This window comes from Trachurus japonicus, chromosome 7 (assembly GCF_045865225.1).
Source record: "Trachurus japonicus isolate A0001 chromosome 7, Traja_1.0".
NCBI lineage: Eukaryota > Metazoa > Chordata > Actinopteri > Carangiformes > Carangidae > Trachurus > Trachurus japonicus.
Genome location: NC_140913.1, coordinates 20,922,830 through 20,945,656, shown reverse-complemented (window position 1 = coordinate 20,945,656; position 22,827 = coordinate 20,922,830). Strand labels below are relative to the sequence as shown.

At 40.6% G+C, this 22,827-nt stretch overlaps 2 protein-coding genes and 1 long non-coding RNA gene across 3 annotated transcripts in view; all 3 read right to left on the bottom strand.

Moving 5' to 3' along the window:
• Positions 1-1,736: 1,736 nt before the first annotated feature.
• hoxc12a (homeobox C12a) lies at positions 1,737-4,845 on the bottom strand. Its single transcript, XM_085782079.1, has 2 exons — positions 4,144-4,845; positions 1,737-2,965 (listed from the first exon to the last, which is right to left on the bottom strand). The coding sequence occupies exons 1-2, from the start codon at positions 4,730-4,732 to the stop codon at positions 2,727-2,729; spliced, it is 828 nt and encodes a 275-aa protein (XP_085638205.1). The 5' UTR covers positions 4,733-4,845; the 3' UTR covers positions 1,737-2,726.
• A 4,945-nt stretch (positions 4,846-9,790) lies between these two features.
• LOC146984676 (uncharacterized) overlaps positions 9,791-22,827 on the bottom strand; it is a 53,969-nt gene continuing 40,932 nt past the window's right edge. Inside the window, exon 3 of the long non-coding RNA XR_015036163.1 lies at positions 9,791-9,920. This is a non-coding gene — a long non-coding RNA (uncharacterized LOC146984676). The remainder of the gene's footprint in view (positions 9,921-22,827) is intronic.
• hoxc13a (homeobox C13a) lies at positions 11,793-16,259 on the bottom strand. Its single transcript, XM_085782029.1, has 2 exons — positions 15,453-16,259; positions 11,793-13,021 (listed from the first exon to the last, which is right to left on the bottom strand). Exons 1-2 carry the CDS (start codon positions 16,114-16,116, stop codon positions 12,765-12,767), a joined length of 921 nt encoding a protein of 306 aa, XP_085638155.1. The 5' UTR covers positions 16,117-16,259; the 3' UTR covers positions 11,793-12,764.

The window sequence follows — 22,827 nt, the reverse complement described above, 5'->3', positions numbered from 1 at the left end:
GATACATTTGATAAAGTTTTCTTTTCTTCATTTGTAAGGTGTGTATGTGTTCATAAACCACGATTTGAACCACAATTGTCACATGTTTGAATGCCAACCAGGAAATAGGATGCACAGTCAGTCCAAGTGACATGCCTATATGGAGCACTGGGGTGTAACCCTATTACTGCTTTACAGAGCTATTGCGTGTTTAGCTGCGCCGTTATAGGCTTGTAGCATAGCACTGACATTGATTAGGTCGAACTTCAAGGGAAACCACAAGGAGTCAGAGAAAAACTTTTTTTTTTTTTTTTGTCTAAAACTGCAGTCGTAGTAAAGAATAGCGGTTGCTGCGTTTCAGACTAGTCCTTAAAATGAATAATAGTCAATGCATGGTGGGCTGTAGAACATGCATCTGGCCGCCATTTTGCATGGTCTAAAGCCATCATATCTGCCTATAGCTTACCTTTGTATCTGAGCAGCCATAATAAAACAAGACCAACCTGTGTGGGCTCCTATTGCTCATAGTTCACAGCAAGTACAATTATGTGCCAACAAAACACACTCTCAAATGCTTCCAAATGTCCCATTAATGTTCAGATCTTTATTTCACTGCGGTGGACACATGTATTTTTAAACTGTGTTACAGGTCACGTCTAATAAAATAATCCCACCAGTCAGCACCCAGAAAGGCGGATTTTAAAGCAGAGCATTCAGAGAAGCAACGAAATGACACACTGAAGTAACACCAATAAACATTTCAATATTCTGTTTATTGAAGACCTTACGCATATACATTCATATCATTATTACTTTTACAAGACAACGTAGCAATCCTTACAAGCGCAAAGAAGGGAATGCAGTGAGGGACGAAATAAAAGAACGATAACAAACAACGACTACACTGAAACAGAGTTTCTTTAAATGTCACGTATGCTCAGAATTCTTGCATACAATTTCATATATCCATTATTGGCAGTATAATATAATAGGCCTACATTTCCAACCCTTACAACCACAAATAGGCTGCGGAATGCGATATTGTACAAGACGATCAATAACAGAAAGCACTATTATATATCGATAAGGGATCCTAAAATAGGATGCGAATAGTAAGATGTGTAATTTCATTTTACAAAGTTATACACGAGTACAAGGTAAGGAAAGGGATGACACTGAGCACGTTGCAAGGAGCAAGTACATTAAGTAGGCCTACAGGCCCATGTCCTTCCCCCATAATAATAATAATATTAATGATAATAATAATAATAATAATAATAATAGTAATAACAATAATAATACATTCTTTGTAGAAGTTTGTGTCAAAAATGTTTTAGGTTGTGTTCGCATTTGATTTGTTCAGAAAAAAAAGTATAAAAAAGTCACCTTGAGAAAAAGTGGCCCGCAGAACATGACTTATAGCTATTTCACATCAATAACATGCTGCAAATACATTTCACTGCTATAGCTTACTCATTATACATTACAGATAATGCACTGCATTCGCCCCCGAATTAAGGGAGCACAGATGTAGGCCTATTATTATTATCATCATTAAATGTTTGAATTTTCTACATATTTATTTTCATTTGGAGCACTAAGTTTCACAAATGCTCTTTTTAGGCGTACAAACTAATCCCACCTCCCAGGTGCAACTTTTGGCGGTGTCATTGTTTAAACAAGTGGGCCTAGAAATGTTCACATACTGTTGATTAATTCCATCAAAGATCCTCGCGAGTTACTTGAAGAATATACTATTTTTTCACAATCTGGATGTGGACTTTTAATAGCAGCTCAAACCCGTATTCAAACGGTGATCTCAGTCAAATAAAGAAATGCAACTCATGCAAGATTTCTGTGGTTGTTGTTAAGACAAGTTGAAAGGTAATAAAAGTAAGAAAAATAGGCTACCTTTAGAAACTTGTTAGCACATGAACAAAGTCATGACAATTACTTTTTCAATGCGCAGTCATAAACATATCTATATGGATTTCGTTGCGGTTGTAGTCCTCCCTCTCCCTATGCAGACCCCCAGACTTCCTGCCCGTGACCGTGAACGTGTCCACAACGCCTGACAAAAACTATGGAAAGGAGATAAGGGTGATTCTTCTCTGACCCAACAAATGTGACTGTGTACGTATTAAGCAACCGTGAGGGAGATTCTTCTTAATCAGTTCGTAACCTCAAAGAAATTACTGCGCGGATGCGGCACCAGCCTGTCTGTCAGGCGTCTGTGTCTTTAGGACTTCACTGTTATTTTTTAGGCCTATTTTGAGATTTCACAAAGTGGTCCCGCTCCCTCTTTATTTTCTCTAACCAAAACGGGAACTAACGGAAGTTTGTCATTATGTGTCACCCCAGACACACAGAAAAACATTTTGACCTACACGCATTGGCGTGATACTGGGTTGCACATTTTTTGCATGGCTTACAATTAGGGCGAAGACTATCTCTTGACGTATCATGAAAACCAAGAGATGCATCTTGCACAGAAAACACATCCTCACAGCTTTTTGTGCGATTATACCAAACATGAAGCCAGTCTCATTGAGAACAGCTTTGAATGCCACATAATGGCTTGTTTTGGGCTTGTGTGGCCCGCACCTTTGAGAAAAAAAATCAGAAAATGTTGTAATAATTGCCTGCGATGTAAAAGATGGGTAGATGAGTGCATGCACCGAAGAAGACCTAAGGGAGCACAGAAGGCTTGGCTTTTACTGCCTATCGATTCACCTTCTGCCGCATCTCTAAAAGTAGGCCAAAGCTTGCTCCCTCAGCATGAGTCTCTTCTTCTTCATCCTGCGGTTCTGGAACCAGATCTTGACTTGTTGGTCGCTGAGGTTCAGACGGTCGGAGAGCTCCCTCCGCCGCTGCCTGGTAATGAACTCATTTAGCATGAATTCACCTTCTAGCTCAGCCAGCTGAAGTTTGGAATACGGTTTGCGCTTCTTTCTGGTCCGAGTGTGCATCGGGTACCACGGGGCACCTGGAGGAGGAGGGGGAGGAGGAGGAGGAGGGGGGGAGGGGGATGGGGGGGTGCATACTACGGATTAGTCACCACAGTAGCAAAATCACGGTCACCTCCAAGGTTATGAGGAGCCTACAGGGGCGCCAGTTGTCAAAGGAAAGCTTGGATACTATAGGCAAAGTCAATTTCATTTCATTTAGCTTAGACTGGAAATCACTGCCTAGATCCTATCTACAAGTCAAACTGCATTACAGTGATATAGCACAAAGTTTTTCTAGAAATGTGGGAATCAAGGGAATCAAGACAGTATTTCAAAAGCTAAGAGAAGATTTCTGTGTTTTGCCTATGGCCTCAGATGTAGGGATTCTGTTTTATATTAGGATACACAGACCCGATGCCCCTGAAAGCTGTCACTTGCTCCATACACAACCAAACTGGATTTGTTTTGGTCTCCCCCACCCCCTGGGCTGCCTGCACATATATGATCTCAGATCTAATTTCCGGACCACCAGGACCCCTCGAATGGTGGATGTATTTTTCATAAGTGTTTTATCTTTCAGCCTCCTATTGAGACCACCAGTATACAGCGGTTTGTATCACAGGAAGTTTTATTGTTGCAGTTAAAGTAGCATTAACGTGATAATTAAGCCGTACTTGCAAATACCCCTGCTTATTTGCGAGTTTCAGAGCATATTAAATGACTCTTGAGTACACAGCGACAGATATTAATTCTGTTTACGAGTCATTAAAAAGAAAACTCTCTATTCGATGCAGTCAACCAAAGCGGCTCACCCCTTTAAATCACTGCACTAATTTGTGTACACAAAGAGCAGCAGTGACCCAAAATCAACCATCTATGAGCCTGAAACACACAGCCTCATCTGAGCTGGAGAAATACAATGACATGGCTGACTGTTTACTCTAAAGCTGCTGGGCAATATGATTTGGTGAGGTTATCTATAACTCCACACACACAACCACGTTGCGCGTGGAGTATTTTAGGGCAACCCCTAGCGGCGTTTGTACACCACGCAAGCATCCTGCAGGCTAATCTAAGATGCAAGTTATGCATCAATACAACGAGCTCCAGTGATGGTTTGATATCGCAAATGTGCGCTATGTGCAGCCATGTTATATAATAACGACAGACGCAGCATTTGTTCCGTATTATTGTGATTAGAAATAATAACACCCACCTCCGCCTGCTGCTATGTTGCTTGAATGGCTTCCCGGTGACACCAGGGTCTGTGTGTCGCTGGATGAAGGCTTGCTGCCTTCGTTGAGCAGAGAGGAGCTGGAGTCGGACTCCATTGACTGACAGGATGGCGGGTCTTGCGTTAGCTGCTCGGTCCCATAATCATATTTGGAAAAGGCGGCAGTGCTGCCAATTCCACTGTGCATCCCGTGGTCAGATGTTAGGGATGATGTGTCTCTCGCCCTATCCTCACGTTTGAGGCTGCTGCCACCTGAACAGGTCTCCCTGTTCCCGTTGCCGTTGTTATAATAACATTTACCCTCTTCTGGTCTGGTAATTTCACACGACCGATTGAAAGAAGGGTTAATAGACACGGGGCTGCTAAAGTAGGATTGAGAGTATCCATTGCACGGCTCCGAAGGATTCCACGGAAGGGAGCAAACATTGTCCCTTCTCGGGTAGGAGAGAGACGGTAGCCCCGCCAGTTGTCCCCCTGAGGCTCTAAAATTCGGAAAGTAAAATGTGTCTCCAGTGTGGATGTTTACCAAAGGTCCCACAAACCCTGGATTAAGGAGATTATGCTCGCCCATTTCCGCGGGCCCGACCAACAGCTTCTAGTTTATTGCAATCTGACATTTAACATAGTTAAACCTGGAGGGGCGCCTGATTGGTCATCCTCAAACCACGTGTCCAGGCTAACTTCTGTTACACATGGTACCACCCACTTGGTCCATCTCAGACAAAACAAAACATTAACTTCTGTATTACAGAGGTTTATATGCTTTTTAAAAATACTATAAAGCTTTTATTAAAAATGTAGAATCTTGTTTTTCTTCACTTGAGTCATGCTGAGTCCAAAAGGAGCCTAGGCTGCTTCTCCTTTTACACTTGTACAACTGTCCATGGCCTCGTTTAATATCTTTATAAGCTGGCAAAAGTTGTTTAAATGCTATTTCTTATGAAAACTATTTTTCTTGAAGGAGAGGGTGCATATGACATCCTGTTTTCTAGCAAATTATGGTTGAATTCCATGTCATATAAAGCTGTGATGTCCCAATTTTACAAGCTTGTTTTAAGAAAAGACTGATGCTCATTGCCGCACTCTACTCATATTTACAGTAACGGGGTCAGCAGGTTGAAGCCACTGGCTCTGTAAAAGAGGACGATATTCTACAAGGTTACTTTAAGAGGGTATATTTCACATAATATTCTCTAGTACACCTCACATGAACAACTTTAACAGATACCTCCAATAAACGTTCGCAGCCAAACTCTGGTGGGATTGTTATACCTCTCACAATTCTTTTATATGAATTTTACAAGATATCAGAGGGCACTTAACTGATTCAATCAGCCGAGGGTCTCCCTGCTTTATATCTCGCTAATTAGTTGATTTGTAGATGCAGTTCTGAAGGCAGTGAACAAATATGTGATATGCCATGCTCTAGTCATCCGCTGCTTTGACAAAAAAAAAAAAAAAAAAAAACTCCTTATACACAAAAAACTTTTTTCTTTTTCCACAGTGCACTTTTTTCTGCAGAAAAACGATGTGCACGGGATTCGGGCACTCTGCCAACAACTGGCGCAAGAAATTTCTAATGTGGTCTTTGGTCATCAAACTGGCCAACCATCATCCTCAAACATATTCTTATGACTGACCTGTGCCTTCTGCCTTCCTCTCCCGAGTCCACAGACTACTCATTAATTGAAAGAAAAAATCTAGGAAGAACTTCCAAACGTTTATAGCTCTCTATATTATATCAGTCCAGCATCAATTTTGAAATCCCTATTTCCCTTTATAAATTCATAATTTACCACCGCCCACTCTCGCCTACATGTAAGAAAGACAAAATCAATTTATGGATCTCAAAAGTTGTCATAACTCAGCAGAGGGGATTGCTTATTTCTCAGTTATGGCACTTAAAAAGTGTGACCACATGAAGGGCAAATAGTTTGACTCATCATTGCTACGGAATTACAACAAGAAAAAAGAAAAAGAAAAAAAACTCAAAGCATAACCAAGCACACACGGAACTCGCCGTCAATCCACTCAAGTTCAGGACGCAGTCACGGTGAGTTGAACTTGATATTGAACTCAAATACTCAATTTAAATAACTAAAGTGTAAATTTATATCAATAAAAGTGAACAAACATATAACAGCCTTTTAGGCTGTAGCAGCTCAAAGTGAGGACTAACAACTCTTGTCATAAAAAATAATGTAGATATATTTCCAGCTGCGCCGAGAGCCATTTGTCTGATTTAAAAAGCGACCTATCATGTTCTTAACATGACAACAAAAAAAAGAAGTGAGTCAAAAGGAAAAGTAGGTAAAAGTACTGATTTCCTGAATTGATAACTAATCTCATGAAGCTGAGGATTAACAGAAAGGTGCAGGGTTACGACAGTTTGCACATGCGTGCTGAATGGTGTGTTAGTTGCGTGCCACAAATTTGCCAATGAAGTGTTATGTGAGAACATTAGCATTCACTTAAACATTGGTTTGGGGGCGACGTGCAAGTCAGGCAATATTTGATAGCTGTGTCCGTCACTTGTGACCATGTATCCTATCTAACCCAAAGGCCCCGGGCCTTGCTCCAGCCCTAAATAGAAAGAAATATATCAAATGTTTGAACTGGAGAAGCTCCTAGAGTTCCGTTGCGGTTTCATTCTGTCCCCTGGACTCATTGCTTCTCCTATCACTGCACATTCTAGTATCTAGTTAGTCAGTCTCGCAATGCAGCACAACATCAATCCAATATAATATCTTGTGCCACAGTCTTATGAGGAACATTGGGGTGTCTGGCTATCACGTCACGGCTTCTCGTGTTATTACAACAGTTGCCATAATGAGTGAGTAAAGTGTAGGCTTAAGTCGCCACTTTACCTCGGAGAAAAGAGGCCATGTGTTGCGCCTCCTTGCCTCGTCTCTCCACGCCTCCGATCCACGACTCACTCTGATCCGCATTTCTCATTCAAACAACTGCTCGTCTGTTCAGTGCATCTTTAGCTCAGCGATGATGTCATATCTGACCGTGAGCTACAGGCCTTGTGCTCTCGTTTAGCAAAAAAACGAATCTCTTCTGTTAAAAAAAGAACTTGGTAAAGTAAGCATATAGCACTGTCAAGGTCACTGTCTAGTACACTGTCTGCTCGATATTGAAATTACCCTCCTGGAATCCACTGGTCCTGTCCAGACAGGGCAATAGCCTAAACAAAGGGCTTTTCTTCCCTTTTTCTCTCTTTGATTCTCTGCAGGCAGGTTGCCACAGTTATAGCCTTGTGCAACCCTTTTAAAGCTTCCTTCAAGGAAAACAAACCACCAAGGGAAGCCTAAAGAACCCACTAAAGTGCTAATGTTTTAGCTGAATGGTTTGGCTGATCTTTGTCATTTGTTTACTTCAACAAACGATATTTAATGCGGTTTTGCTACATAAATAACTTAATGCATGCGCACAAACCCGAGGAGTGAGTATTTATGATTTTACTTAAACGTTAAGAATAACTCATACGAATCTGAAAAATACCACTAATATTACAATATTCTAACTTATCAATAAAAAAATAGGGTACAACACACATTTATAGTACACCAGTCTGACGAAGTCTGCGCTAATTAAACATCGCAGACCAGAAACTATGGTGAGGACTTACAGCGTCACTCTATACATACAAACATTTGAACTTGACCGTCACTTTGTATTAAGTTATAATGAGAGGCGTTAAACCAGCCTAAATGCTTACAATTGAAAATATTCAGCTTTGTGCATTAATTGGTTTAATTTGATATTTTCCCGATTTAATTTCCAGTGCTGAACCTGCAAATTTTATCCCATATGTCCGTGTGTGTGTGTGTGTGTGTGTGTGTGTGTGTGTGTGTGTGTGTGTGTGTGTGTGTGTGTGTGTGTGTGTGTGTGTGTGTGTGTGTGTGTGTGTGTGACAGAGATATATAATCAAGAAAATCAAATGCTCATACTGCTCATTAACTGTAGCCTCACATGCATTCATGATCAATAAATTATGACTTTTCAAACCAAACCTGGCTCTTGTCTTCAGCCAGTTTGAATTTTATTCTAAAGCGCTATACCACAACGCAATTTTTCAAATAACTGTGCTTTCAAGTGTGTTCAAGGTGTTGTTAACGCCACGTGTGCCAAAATGTAAAAGAAAGAAAAATAAATAAAACAACTGAACATCGAAACCCTGGTTATTTTTCTTGTCTTAAACTGCCCTGACATGTGACTTTCTGACTGTCGAATATATACCCCAACAGTAGACATATTAAAATCATAAAAATATGTCTTCAATGCATTAATGTAAAAATTAATATAATCACAAAACAGCTGAGGACGGTTAGCAGAGACATGGCTTCAGTTATAACTTGTGTGTATTTGCTGTCCCATCCACAATAAGCGGCCCTTTATAATTCACAGCTGGATTAAACTTTGCACTGAAATAATAAGGACTGTCAACTCGATATTTCATGAATGGCGTATTGTCAAACGCAGTGAAAAAAAGAGTCAACCCTAAACTGACAGCGTGACAGCGAAAAAGAGCAAATTAACTGAACTAAAATAACCCTAAACACACAGCTGCAGCACTTCCTGATATTTTCCTCTGGTCACCACCAGAGGTTATCAGCCCCCTGTCTCATGTCTCTGTGGCTGACAGAGGCCTGCTGCTTTGACGCCTCCACACACAACCAAAGGCTATGCAACTTTTCCTACATCATATGTTTGCAAGTTAAATACGAGGCTAATCAAGGTGTCAAGAGTCAGAAAATAGTTGAAGAGATGCTATCTGGTTAAATGATCTTATTCTGGCTTTGCCTTTGTTCGGCACAGGAAATGTTATTCACGGGTATGCAGCCGATTTGTTTACTAAAGGTGAGTAGTAGTAGTAGAAGTAGGCTATGGCAAGCAAAAAAAAAAAAAAAGGCTTAAGGAATAGACTATATTGCAGTGCTGGGCAAACGGAACATACTTTCAGATTTTAATATTTAATATTTGGACATACATCTATTAGGAATATATGTACGTGAATATTCCCGTAAATCTTGTGTGAATTATATTTTGTATTCTTTCTTAAAGTAAAATTAAATACTAATGTAATTTCACAAACAAAATTGGCCTGTTGAAATACACCAACGTTTGAAAATTATTTTCATATTCTAATCGGTCTCATCATATTATGCTGGTCGAAATTAGCATTGTTAGGTGGCAAATCTTCTCTCACACATTTAATGTGCTACTGCACAACTTTGACAAATTTAACATTTTGTGTTATAATGTGCGAAAATATCAGAAGATCACGCAGGCGTTTGGAGTTAAAATACTTCTATCTAAAGCAGTTTTCTCTTCCATCGCCGCTGCGCGACATTCACTTGGAGGAAAACAGTCACTTTAAAAAAAAAATGAGGCAGCTACTAATCCGCCTGTGAATGCGTGTTATTCCTCATATTTCACGTTAGTTTGGGCTGTCTAATGCACAGCCTTTGTCGTCAGCTAAAAAGTCCTAAAGCAATGTCCATGTAGGCCTACTGCCATAGTAGGAAGAAAATGGCCATACCTTTAAACGCTATACTGTGGGCGACGTCGTATTATTATTTCCTCTCGCTGTGTAGACAGTATGGCTGCTTGCTGCGGATTACTGGTGTTGGTGTGAGACGTCAAAAGTCCTACCTGTCCTTCGTGGTCAATAACACACACCTCATGATGAGTGCATGAAACTATTGGTGGTTCCAGAGGTATGGCCCAGAACAACTGCTTTTACAGGACTTCTGCAAAACACAAAAGAATAGAGCCCAAATGTTAATGCAAAGCTCTGAGTGATGGTCAGAAATGCAGGTCAGAGGATATCGGTGCACTTCCCCTTTTTATGTATTTATGGCATGTCATTAAGTCCGGCTGTCTAGACAGGGAAATAACACCTTGTTTGCCTACAAACAAACCGCCAGCATTGGTGTCCAGCCCCCTATTTATTATTCACAATCTGCCGTGATGTCAAGGTCAAAGTGACTGCATAGTCATGGTCAAGGGTAAATCTGGAGACCCAGAACTTTCCACACGGATTGAAAATCCAGGAACCAGACAAACAAAAAAGTTGAAGTGTGACGGCTTGGATTGTAATCAACCACCTCCAAGAGATCTGAAGAAGCTGGAAAAAGTGACACAGTCCAGCCAATGACTCGCCTACAGAGAAGTTGAAACAAAAAAAACAAAAAACAAAAAAGCAAACGTCGCACAATAACTGCTATTTCAGCTTGGTTTTGAGAACAGAGACGAAACCCGAATTATCTAATACTTAGGGCCTTCGACGTCAATTCATTTTACAAAAGAAAAAAAATGAAACCTTATTTATATTCATTTGAAAATTAATACATGTCAAGATTTATTCTGATTTTAAACTGAAATTACAGAGTTAGACAGACTTAAATAAATACATTTAAAAAAAACATTAGAGGAAACCAAATGGAGCCTATCTAAAACTTTAATTTTCCAAATTATCATTTTTCATAACTGCAACTGAAGCAGTCTAACTTTGGAGACATTAAGGCCTTTATACGTAAGGGGGAAAAACAGTGTCTGCATAGGGGGGAAAACGTCCTGTATGCACACACGGAGTAGCCATACTAAATATGTGAATTGGCATTATTTGTGAACAAAACTTTATAGACGTGATCCTGTGTGTGCGCGCACGCGGATAGTCACTATTCATGTTTAGAAAAGCAAAATCATTGGCTGACGAATGATTTCTCAAGTTCAATGCAAAAGTCACCTGTGCTTTTTTACATGCTGACACACAAGTGTTAGCAGGATCAACCAAAAATACGCATGTGGCTGCATGTCGCATCATTATTGCAAATGTATCATACATTTACGCAAGCATGATTCACCTTTCTAATCCATATGTGTTGCTGATGTCTTATAGAAGGTATGGCCAGTTAAATATGAGCAAAAACTTGTAGATGCACTGAACGGCGTGGAAGAAAGAAAAATGTTCATTGCGTTCTCATAGGGTGCGGCTTTTTAACTTTCATACTGTCAGCAATTTATCAATACCTGTGGAATACAGGACTGACAACATTATCCTGTGGTGAACCGGTAAATGTTCTGGTGACGTCTGAGGCACAAATCCCTTGATTGGCGCGTTTGCTGTGCTTCTGCCAAGTAACCGGGAGCCAAATATCTCTTTGGCAATAATTCTGATTAAAATGCGATCAGTTCAAGGGCAAATTGGGACAGATTTGGTCATAGCAAGTATCTCTCTCTAACCCGCGAAATATGTTTTTCTATACGGATCCATTTGAAATATCAGATTCTGCAGGCCGAGGCACTTCTATCTGAAAACAGACACCATGATTCATTTTGTTTGCAAGTGTCAGATAAGTATCAGCGCTGCTGCCCACTAAACATGCATAATCACTGTATCATCCCCTGTTGCCATTAACAAGACTCCAGCATGTCCAATAGTAAGTCTTAATCAAGCACTTTGCGACATCAAACCTTCACTCGTCCATCCGCTGCTGATGTTATAGACTCAAACTGAAATTGCAAGGCGACAGTGGTGAGAGCTTTTGCTGCTTAATAACAGCAGTGTAATTTGAAACGAATGGAAATGCTGCAAGGATGATGGCTGATTGACTTGAATATCTGAACATTTTCATAATCATCATTTATTTATGAAACACGTTACCAGTACGCAATTCAACAGCACAATAAAGTTCACATACTGCACGAAAGTAGAAATTACAGGCTCCGTACAAGGCGTGTCATCAGCTCCAATGCTACACTAACAAAGACAAAACAAAGTAAAACGATTGTGCATTTATGTGTAATACTCACTGACTTTTAATGGTTTACAATCATTCCAGTTGCATGACAGAATCCTTCACCGATTAAGGAAAACATACAGGTTTTGGGATATTCCAGTTTACAGTTCTGTCATACTAGATAATATGAATTAAATAATAAAAGGCATTGCACTATACAGATTAACAACATAGCAGCCTTTGTTTTACCCCAGGCTTAATAGAACATGCCCCACACAGAGGAACATAGCTTTTGAAATTCAGAGGAAACCTCAAAAAAGAGGATTCTTTCTCCCGAAAGTCCTCCCTGTGAGCTTTTTTGTTGACGCTGCGTAAGTCTCAAGTTCAACGTGTCATTATGCCATAACAATTCTTGTCCATATGGCGATTCTCTTTCTATAAATGACACCAAACGAAGCGTCTCCTCTGTTTTGATCTGCCAGTTGCAAGTCTTAGAAATGTCATCAGTCCTTTTGAGATTTGGCTTGGAAAAAAAAAAACAAAGAACAGAAAAACACGCAATACTTGTCTTTGAAATACAGATATCGTTTTAAATATTATATATTTATATATGTACATTCATATAAAACAAATGCGAAGTGAATTTTCAATATTTTCACAGTTTTTAGAGCATCCTCTCTAACTTGAAAACAGGGGGCGTGGTGGCATGGTCGATGGAGATGGTGGAACTTAAATTAAAAAACACTCAGCCAAAAATGTTTTTCAGCCACGATTTTCGATGCAAGAGGTAAACATATGGCGTGATGTTTTTGGAAGGTATGAGTTGCAGTTTGAAGGAGGTCGTTGATCTTATCAAGTGGTGTGCATGTGATTGTTCTTGGATTTACTGACAAATTTCTTCTCCTTGACTCGCCGGTTTTGGAACCAGATGGTGACTTGACGCTCTGAGAGGTTGGTGGCGGCCGAGATGCGCCTTCTCTTGTCTTTGGTGATGAATTTGCTGGCTGCATACTCTTTCTCCAGCTCCTTCAGCTGAATCTTGGTGTAAGGGACCCGCTTTTTACGCCCACGACGGTAACTGCTGACCTCAGGCTGCAATGGCACGACATCTGTGAGAAAAAAAAGAGGAAATCACAGGAAAATATAAGGATGTGCACAGAAACATCGCAATCTTTCACTTAACAAAATCAAGCAGCACTGCAGCTGTCAGGACCAGTCTGCCCCTGGAGTAGACTGGGAAATGCTCGAGGTTAAACACTGACTTCAGCAGATTGATAAATAAGAAATAATTAAAAATGTCAAATATCCCAATTAAATTCTGAATTTGCGCAATTCTCTCTCTCCCTGTGTGGTGTGGGGGGGTGGATGTGCGTGTGTGTGAGAGAGGTAGAGAGAGAGAGAGAGATAGAGAGAGCGCCTGTGTGTGAGTGTGTGGATAGAGAGGGGGTGGGGGATGGGGGGGTACGCGACAGAAATGTTGATGCAGTCAAGATCTCAGGTGTACTGCACCTGACATGTAGGAACGAGTGAACTAATGTAGGGCCACTAGGCTACACTGCGATGGATGTGATGTTTATATCTGCAGATTAACAGTCACTATCCAGTTACAGCCACTGCAACTGTTCATTATTTCCAGTGCCACTGATCTTTTTCCCCCTTCGCGCTTGTCAATACTTAATCTGTTGGTTGCTTATCTACTAAACTATAAACTATACAACAAACCTTGTTAATGGTATCTTAGATAAATCTCTGGTAGATGGCCTCTGTTTAATTAAAGTGCGGGGGAGATGTAAGTATAAACTATACTAGAAGTCTCAGTGTGGAAGCAACAGTCTGATGGCGCTTATTACAAAGCGCAGAAATCTAGCAACTAAACTGATAAAAATTAGAACTTTAACTTCTGAATGGCGATAAATTGTGTTACACGTTATGTACGTAAAAGTTCTGAATTTTTTTTTTTTAACTATTGACTGATTTTTCTTAATTTTTACACTAGGTTTTCATGTGTGATCTTTGTAAATCTTTTAAAACCCACAAAACCTTATGGCAGGGGATACCTCATCCTATTTGTTCAGGTAAGCAGAGTACTGGATTACACCCCTCCGCCAAGGCTGGAGCTGAGAGCAAGACAGCCAATGAGAAACATGACAGGACAAGTATGGCAATACCTTGAGAAATAGTGGCAAGCTGTGAGACATGAAGCCTTTTTACCCCCGTGTCATTTTACAGTCAGTGGTTGAGAATGTTTCTCCAGAAATTGTGTGTATAGAAGACTGTGTTTTCGTAATTCAAGCCAAAGGATATTCCCGCTATCTTCATCATGCTACACTTCGATGCATCACATACTCCTTTATATGAACCAATTAGGGACACCCTTCATTGTTTTTGTAGGTGTAGCTCCATTTTAAAGCAAATTAGTTATGTGACTGTGTGCGCCAGTTTGAGTATAGCCTATATATGCCTGTGGAGGTAGATGGAAGACATGGAAATCGCGCGCTTGTGTTTTTGCGCATGTGTGCGCGCGCATTTGACTGCGTGCCCGTGCTTGCGTGGCTTGCTCATGTGTATTTTCAATATAAAGGGGGGTAAATCTTGTGTGGGAAGTTCAGACGAGGTCTGAGAACATTCACATCCATGAAATTAAAATACTTACAGATTGCACAAAGATAATAAACCCTTGCGGTAAAAGAAGCAGTCTAGTAAACACTCTGTAAACTGCATACTGGTTGGGCCCCAGTGTCCATTATCAGATATCATGCATGTTGTGTGATAGTAAGTAAAGCTAAAGGCGAGCCTGAATTATATACAGTGAACTGATAAATGGTTGTGAACAGGTTGTGTAATATGAAGCCGGGGTCCGTGTGCAAGACAAATGTTTGAGAAATGAATCCTGATATGCAAAAGACTGAACACATCTGTGGACGCAGAGATTTATAGGTATAGAATCCAAACACAGTAGGCTAGCTTAATCACTATATAGTCAAACAGAGGGCAAAGGTTTGCGTTGGTGTTCCTTTCTATTCTACGTGACTGAAACTCGTCATATGACTTCAAAGAGAAGAAAAAACCTAAATAACTGCAGACAGCAAATGTTCCGTTGCTGAACTTATATTAACCGTTAAAATGCCTTGCAGCTGAAAAGCTCCTTGAACTCACATTTATGATTGTCATTTTTATGCACAGTACTAAGAAAATGCATGACCGTTTGTTTAGTGTTAAACTGAAGAATATGGCTGCCTATGATCCTAGAGTACATAAAGAACATTTCATAACTGACATGGGGATTGACAGTCGACTGTTTATTCCGCACATTTAGTGTTTCCCTGACTTCCTGGCGAGTTGATATTGACACTTTAAGACAATAAAATCCAGATACAAAGCAATATCATCTTAGGACAGAAAAAACATCTTAAGAGCCTGTATTAAAATAGTTTTCTGAATGTGATGACATAGGCATCAAAAGCCTATGAGTCGCTGAACTAACATGAATTCAAGCCTGTTGATAACTACTTTAAAAAATGAAAATGAATTTTTCCATACCTGGGAAGGGTGATTTCCAAAGATGAGTTGACTGCGTTTGCTCTTTGGAGCAGTACACCTGCCCATCCCAGCCATTGGAGAGAGCCCAGTGCTGGTAGCCCTCCATGGGAATCAAGGCGTCGTGCCGCGGTTCAGGATGGGCACTGATACTAGGCACCACCGACACGTCGAGGTATCCGGGGACAGCCTGATAAGAGCTGGCGAAACTCGGGTAGAAGGCAAACTCTTTCGCCCTGGAAGACAGTTCTTCGGTAGGCAGCGCTGTGCTGGGCTCGGCATATTTTTCTGCGGGATGGTATGAGCAAGGCTTCTGCTGCAAGTTCACGTTGTGCGAATGAGATAATCTACAGCCGTAATATGGGTTTCCAAAGGGATAACCGTAGCTCAAAGATGCACTCGATGATGTTTGGGGAGCGGGACACTGCCGGCCGGTGTCTGGGGAGGAAATATCCGAGTAGACGGAGCCCTGGTGGGTCGCTATGGTGCCAGAATGTCGTCCTAGCGCGGGGTGCGACATCAGGTCCCTGCAGTGGGTCGCAGGGCAATTACCGCTCAGTCCCTCCATTGTTTGGCTTTTATTCTGGTTGTTTTCATTCGGGCTTTTTTCATAAACGTACATCAAGGTGTCCGCCCAGCGTGGATGCAGAACCAGCGAAGTCGTCATATCAGGGGCTGCCGATGCTTTTTAAAAGTCGACTACTCCAAGACGGACACCTCATTTCCAACTACATTTTACACCAAGCGCATGCGCACACAAGGCCCTCGTGTGTCCACTTCATTAAGAATCTGGCACGTGATACGCTAACAAGTCCTATGAGATTGGGCTTGTGAGTTGGAGCAGAGCAGCCCTTTAAAGACCCACTGCCTCATATGTCACAGTTTTTTCCTGCAGAATACCGAGTCATATCATTGGCTTAAATCACCTAGACCCGCACTCTTAAAGGGGAGTTTGGATACTTTCAAGATTGTGGCAAACGAAAACAACCTGTGAAATTTGGCCGACTCCGAGGACTGACAGAGAATATAATCGGCTATGATACATGTCACAGTTGGTAGCCTACATGGGAAATAAAATTTAAAAAATACATATTTCTAATGAACCCTCTTCAACTTATCTCTCAACTTGTTTTCTGAAGCGCTGCAGCTAAAACTTGCGTGTGTGTGAGTCTGTGTGTGTGTGTGTGTGTGAGAGAGAGAGAGAGTGTGTGTGTCTTGTTTACTGCTGGGTGGAGGCGGTATGTTTGATTATTACATGTAGTGTAGTAATAAACAAAAAACGATTTAATCTGTAATCCCTGGTCTGTAGTCAATTTAATATCCATCACATAAAATGGAAAATACAGTGTTGTCTCTGCAAATACAGATTTGTAAACAGTCCAATCTTATCAACACTCCTTTTTTGTAGGGCGCATCTCCTTTAAACCGTATCTAACTTCCACTGGGTCACCTATTAATATGCTGAGATGCTGTGACTAAGCCTGGTAGTGGAGTGTTACTTTTCAGCAGGACATGATAACCATGTTCACTAATAATGTTGCCTTTCAGGTGTTGATAGCGTGGAAGCTAAATAGAGCATATGAGAACTTTTTGGCATGATGTGGTTAGTTTTTAAATTTAGGCCACTCAGGTAAAAAGATACATATTATCTTTGGGTGTGTGTATCCGTGTGTGAGTGTGTGTGAAATGCAGAACTATGAGTTTCAGTGTTTGCAAAGTTGAGAGTCGTTTTTAGCTCTGCAGTGAGAGCCACAGGACAAGGTGATAGCCCCTCCAGGTAAGATATCATCTGTGCGCATTACATTTCACTACAAAGTGTATAGGCTGTATTTAACATGAATTAATAATTACATGAATAACCTACGGTGAATAATTACCTCAAGTAATTTAATATAAACACATTCCGCAACATGTTTGGGCACAGATATGCTCCATCCTAATATTCTCAGTTAGGCCCAAAAAGCTTTTTAAACCCTAACGTGACAATTAAAATAACCATTAAACGACTTCATGTGATGTTGTGTATGGGTTGTTCAGTCATACCATACAAGTGGATGCTGACGCTTCCAGGCGAAAATCAGAACAAGGGGCCGCTTTCAGCAGGACTGTGGACTTTATTTAATTAGACAGCATGGCAGAGATGCGTAGCTTTTCCTCTCAGGAAATCTTGGCTCCACTGTTTCACTCGCGTCCTCTTATTTGAAGGACCGGACAGTGGATTTTCAAAAATACTAAATTACTCTAATTCATCTCGTGACCCGGCCCTGCATCACAGCACTTGCGAGATTCTCTATTCCTCTCCTTTTAAGCACCAGTTTTAAAACACTTATGGGATGATAGTTATTTCAAAATTGGCTATTTTTTCAGTGTGGAATATAACCGATGGGGTAGACCAACGAAGTATCCACAAAACATGCTTTTTGTGATGCCAGCCCCATGAGTCACTGAGCAAGCCACGAGCTGCCCCATGCACGAGGGGAGCCTAGTTAATCAACATTTTTGCACTTCTGAGCTTCCCTGGGAATAATCAGACCACCTTTGTGTATTTGTAAGTGAGGAAGCTAGTCCCCTGTCCTTCCTCGGACAGAGGCTATAGTTCTTTTGTCTCAAGGAAATTACAGCTACGAAGGGCTCATCCAAACGGCAGCTGCACGGAAGTCCAAGGTCAAGGTAAAAAAACGCAGACAAACAGGGTCGTAATCAGAGTCTAGACAGACAAGAATGAACTTCACACTAGAGTATGCATGCAAACTAGCTGTTATTTAGAGACCCTCACTCTAAAATATTTGCTGTGTGAAGAGAGGGAGAGAAGCCCAAATAATCCCAAGTGTTTTATTTTAAAGGACCAGGAATCTGACAGATTTCTTTTGCGCAACAGGAAACCGACTATTTCCAAACGAACATATTTTCCATGTAAGCTCAGACTTAAGGAGATGAGCTGTTTTTTTGCGATTTACAAAAGAGAGCATGTTATTATTAGTTGAGTGGATTTTGTTTTCAGTTAATCTTAGTTCCACATTATCTCCAAATGTTTGCTGACTATGGCAATAGTTTCGCCCTGAGGAATATACGGATGATGTAGCGCGGTTGTAATGGGCGGCAAAGTCTCACACATAATAGTTACAGTTGTAAAAATTTAGAAAATAAAAAAATGCTGATTTTATTATGTTACATTTTATGTTGCAATAACCACAAATCACGCTTTAAACCAGCTTGTGGTTTTCTCCTCAACTAAAAAAATAATATCTAGATTATTTTTATATTCTTATAATTCATGTTTCAGGAAAAAGGAAAATAATAAACATCTTTCATAAAGTGGCAAATACAGAATTCAAAGATAAAGTACTTACTCTTTTTAACTTTTACAGGAACTAACATAGGCCAAATGAACATACACTTGTACTGAGAGAAGACACATTATCTTAATATTAAATAATTGTGTGTCTGGCGCATTTCCAGCATAACAAATATTGTGAGGCTGACACTTACACAGCAGCTCTACAGCCTGACGCTACAAACATGCGAGCGACCATTCTGTAACCATAGGTCTACCACGCCCTGCATAAATAACGCACAATGCAGTCCAAGAGATACCAACATTTGTAGGTAATGTTTTGTTGTTATTATCTTTCAGTGACGTCTGGCAGGTTGTGGACGCACAGGTGGATTAATGAAGAATTAAATCAGTGGTTTAAAGTTCAAGCATAGCTACTCAAGTTTCACGTTCATATTTGCTGTTGCCACCCAAATATCAATGTGATCTGAAGAAACAAAATACTCCTCCACTGAAATTGACTTTTTTTGGAACCGCTAATTGATATGAAAGGTGGATATTTTCGCACCCATCAAACACCTTTAAGTTTTACTTTATGAGGCGGAGATGCTGTTGATTATAGGTTGGATATATTGTCTGTGTGTAAATTTGTAGATCTAATTAGCTTACAAAGAGAAAAGTAAACAAGGATTAATTAGCTGGGTTTAAATGTTCATTTAGTCATTATAGATTATATCACAGGTCCCAGAAAAATGGCTTTAGGCGACAGGCACAAGTGTAGATCAATAATAGAATGTAGATTTCCATTTCTACAATATTATTTAACCCCTTCAAAAACAAAATTAAACTCGCGTACTGACAGGTAACGTGCTAAAACTTTAATATGGTCGCCACTGCAACAACGCTGTCGGCACAGACGTTTACATCAATATAAAATAAAATAAAAAGTGCTGCTGTGACAGTTTTCGTGCATCAATGTAAACTTCAACTTGGTAGTCTGTTATTTCTGTGTATCTACTTCTCTAGTCTGGTGGAATTCAAATGCAGGTACCTTTTTCTTACATATATTCGTCGCATTTCATCAGAAAAAAATCTTAAAGTGCGTCAAAACAATCCGCCATGATGAGAGAAATATTTCCACTGCGCTTTTTGCACTTTTTTTTTTAGGAACTAGCCCCAGCTATCAGAATCTTGACAACCAGCCCATGATGTGTTGCTGTAAATATCTTGACAACCAGACATCATGTCCTTCCAGACAGGCCCTGTCAGACAGAGGGAGACCGTCTGATGCGGAGGTTTGTGGGGGAGGGGAAGCATCCACCCCTATACAAATGCTGCCTACCTGCGGATTCCTCCCAGGAACTGACTGCATGTGCACATGACTGAGCCAATGGATCTTAAGCAAGCAGAATATACCCTTATACGCACAGAGAAGCCTAAAGCAATGTGTCGCATTTTCTGTATTGATCATGCAGTAAAACAATAATTCCACTTAATTCAAAATCATACAGCTCTTACTCAAATAAATTGTCACAAAGACCAAAAAGAAAGTTTTGGAAACAAGTGAAATTATCATTGTCCGTTTGTTTTTGCTTTGATTTCGGAGGGTGAGCTATTTTTCCTATATAGGCTACAACTCCATCCATCGAAATACCTCAATGACAAAAATGTCCGTCTTTCTTTGCAACCCCATATCAACATACCTAATGTCACAAAACAGCATCAGAAACAAATACCATTACTTCTCAAACAGTATCTCACCGTTCTGGACAATGATGCAAATCCCTGGTATAAATCTCTACAGAGGCGAGGTGGCGGTCCAAGAATGTGTTGACAGCTTACAGGTAGAGTCCGCGCCATGCATGCTGAAATCAGGTTGCTTTTACGAGTTTGCAGCCAGCTTCAGGCTTATAGCCTCGAGATCAAACCATTTCTATAATCAAAGTTAAGCATTGGGTAATTTCAATGAACTGTGGACGACGTCAACCAAAATCCCCTAACTTTACGCACTCTTAACAGTTGAAAGGCCAGTCAGTCCTATAGTCATTTTCAAAATAAGGATTCAAAGATTTTAGAAAATGAACGCGTCAAACTCGTGGAATGAAATTTGGATCCATTTACTATTTGGACTAATTGGATGGACCAAAATCAGGCTGTAGTATATAAATCTCATAGTAAATCACGACTGGTGTGCATTTGCATCTGTGAGTCATGCATTTTGTATCAAGGCTTGGTGCTAATTTATCCTCCGCAAAATAACGAAATTTCACATATTTTTAATGATTACATTACTTTATGTTGCCAGTGTGTCTATCCCTTGACCTGTGTGTGTGTGTGTGTGTGTGTGTGTGTGTGTGTGTGTGTGTGTGTGTGTGTGTGTGTGTGTGTGTGTGTGTGTGTGTGTGTGTGTGTGTGTGTGTGTGAGTGAGTGAAAGCGGGCTGTTGTTCACCAGGCAGGAGAGCAGAGCAGTCCACTGTCATGAAAACATTCCTACAAAACTAAAACGGCATCTCAATCTGGTGTTTTCCCGCTCTGGCTGGCTTTAATTTACGATCAAAAGTGTTCATAATCGTAAAAGCCAAGAGCATTGGTCTTCTATGCCAACATTCAGGGCTTTGGGAGACATGTGATTTTGTCCAGAAAATGCTAGACCGTGGTCTGAAATACATAACTGGGGTACTGCAGTGTTAGTGTGAGAAAAAACAAAATGAATTGGTTATAGCCCACAGTCAGTTGTGAGAGACGCTTAAACACAATTCTAACTTGCGCAGATTACTATGAACACGTAGTTTCCCATTTCACAACAAGACTCACAAATTCCAGTGCCGCAGTTCTCATAAGATCTTGCTGCATTTGCATGGGCATATTCAAAAAGGTTCAACACTGGTCTGCAGCACGTGTGGCCTGTAGCGGACACAGAGTACGGAGCATGGGAGCCTTGAGCTTTCCACAAAATAGATGTCTTACAGCACTACGATGGGCCTGTTTGCCAAGCAAAACTGAAATTATCTTAAGCATTCGTGAAACGACATACAGTGAATAGAGGACACCACAAGTGTCGAGTTTAGGCCGTACAGAGGTGTGGGGGGGAGTATCCCCCCTCAGACTCACTTTACACCAACACCTTCTTCTATATGTAAAATAGACTTAATCCTTATAGGAAGTTAACAGATGTGCTGTGCAGCGCATCTATGGCAAGCAGAGGCTTTAAAACGAGAGATTACGGCTCCTGATTACGGAATTCAGGAGATTTCTATTCATGTTGGTGGAGGTGTCTATATGATAATCACCAAGAGGTTTGTCAATCTTTTTATTTTCCACTGATAATATGATACTGTAATGTAGCGGCCGTGTGTTATATAGGTTGGGGGGAAGCGATGCATCACAAAGACTACCAACACTATACACTTTAGGCCTAATTGTCTCGGATTTGACTCGTTTAACCTCATCCAGAACAGGTAGACTACAGGAGGGTGGCTGTGGCTTAACCGCAAAGTAAAGCCGGCCAGGCGGAGCCGCGCCCAGAGGACAGAGGGCAGGCTGGCAAACCACCGCTCCAGCCAGGCCAGAGTGGATTTTCAAAATACAACACAGGCTTTGCAGCCTTTTTATTTACTGTACTATCAGGGTGTTATTAAAACGTCACTACATGGCATTTGGTGCTGACAGGAAGCTGCAGCCAAATTTGAGAGTTAGATATCTTGTAGCGTCATTTATGCAGCACAAAGTAGATTAGTAGTTCCCAGTTTGGAAGAAAACCCGCAGCCTGCAATCAGTAGTTTGGAAAACTATGCAGCTTGCGAGCACGTTGCATTTGAATGTCTTACAATTTAGAAAACAGGCTACGCGAGTATGAACACACAAATGAATATACAATTTTAGAGATTTAATACGCTGGAAATTATAACTGCTGCATAATAATGGTCTACAATCACATATAAAACATATTTTTGTTCCTTCATATCAAGGGTACAAAGCTGAAACTGCGCAGAGCCCTGGGATAATGAGCATCTGTTACGCACGGTCAATACGTTTACTAATCACAAAAATATTCTTGATCAAAGGTTTTTTGTTTTTTTTTTAAGTAAAGCAAAGCAGAAAGA

Excerpts from the sequence above, each read along its gene's own strand:
- hoxc13a (XM_085782029.1), bottom strand. The coding sequence starts at position 16,116 with ATGACGACTTCGCTGGTTCTGCATCCACGCTGGGCGGACACCTTGATG. Across the intron at positions 13,022-15,452 it reads TTGGAAATCACCCTTCCCAG|ATGTCGTGCCATTGCAGCCT; the intron begins GTATGGAAAAAT and ends TTTTTCTCACAG.
- hoxc12a (XM_085782079.1), bottom strand. The coding sequence starts at position 4,732 with ATGGGCGAGCATAATCTCCTTAATCCAGGGTTTGTGGGACCTTTGGTA. Across the intron at positions 2,966-4,143 it reads CAACATAGCAGCAGGCGGAG|GTGCCCCGTGGTACCCGATG; the intron begins GTGGGTGTTATT and ends CTCCTCCTCCAG.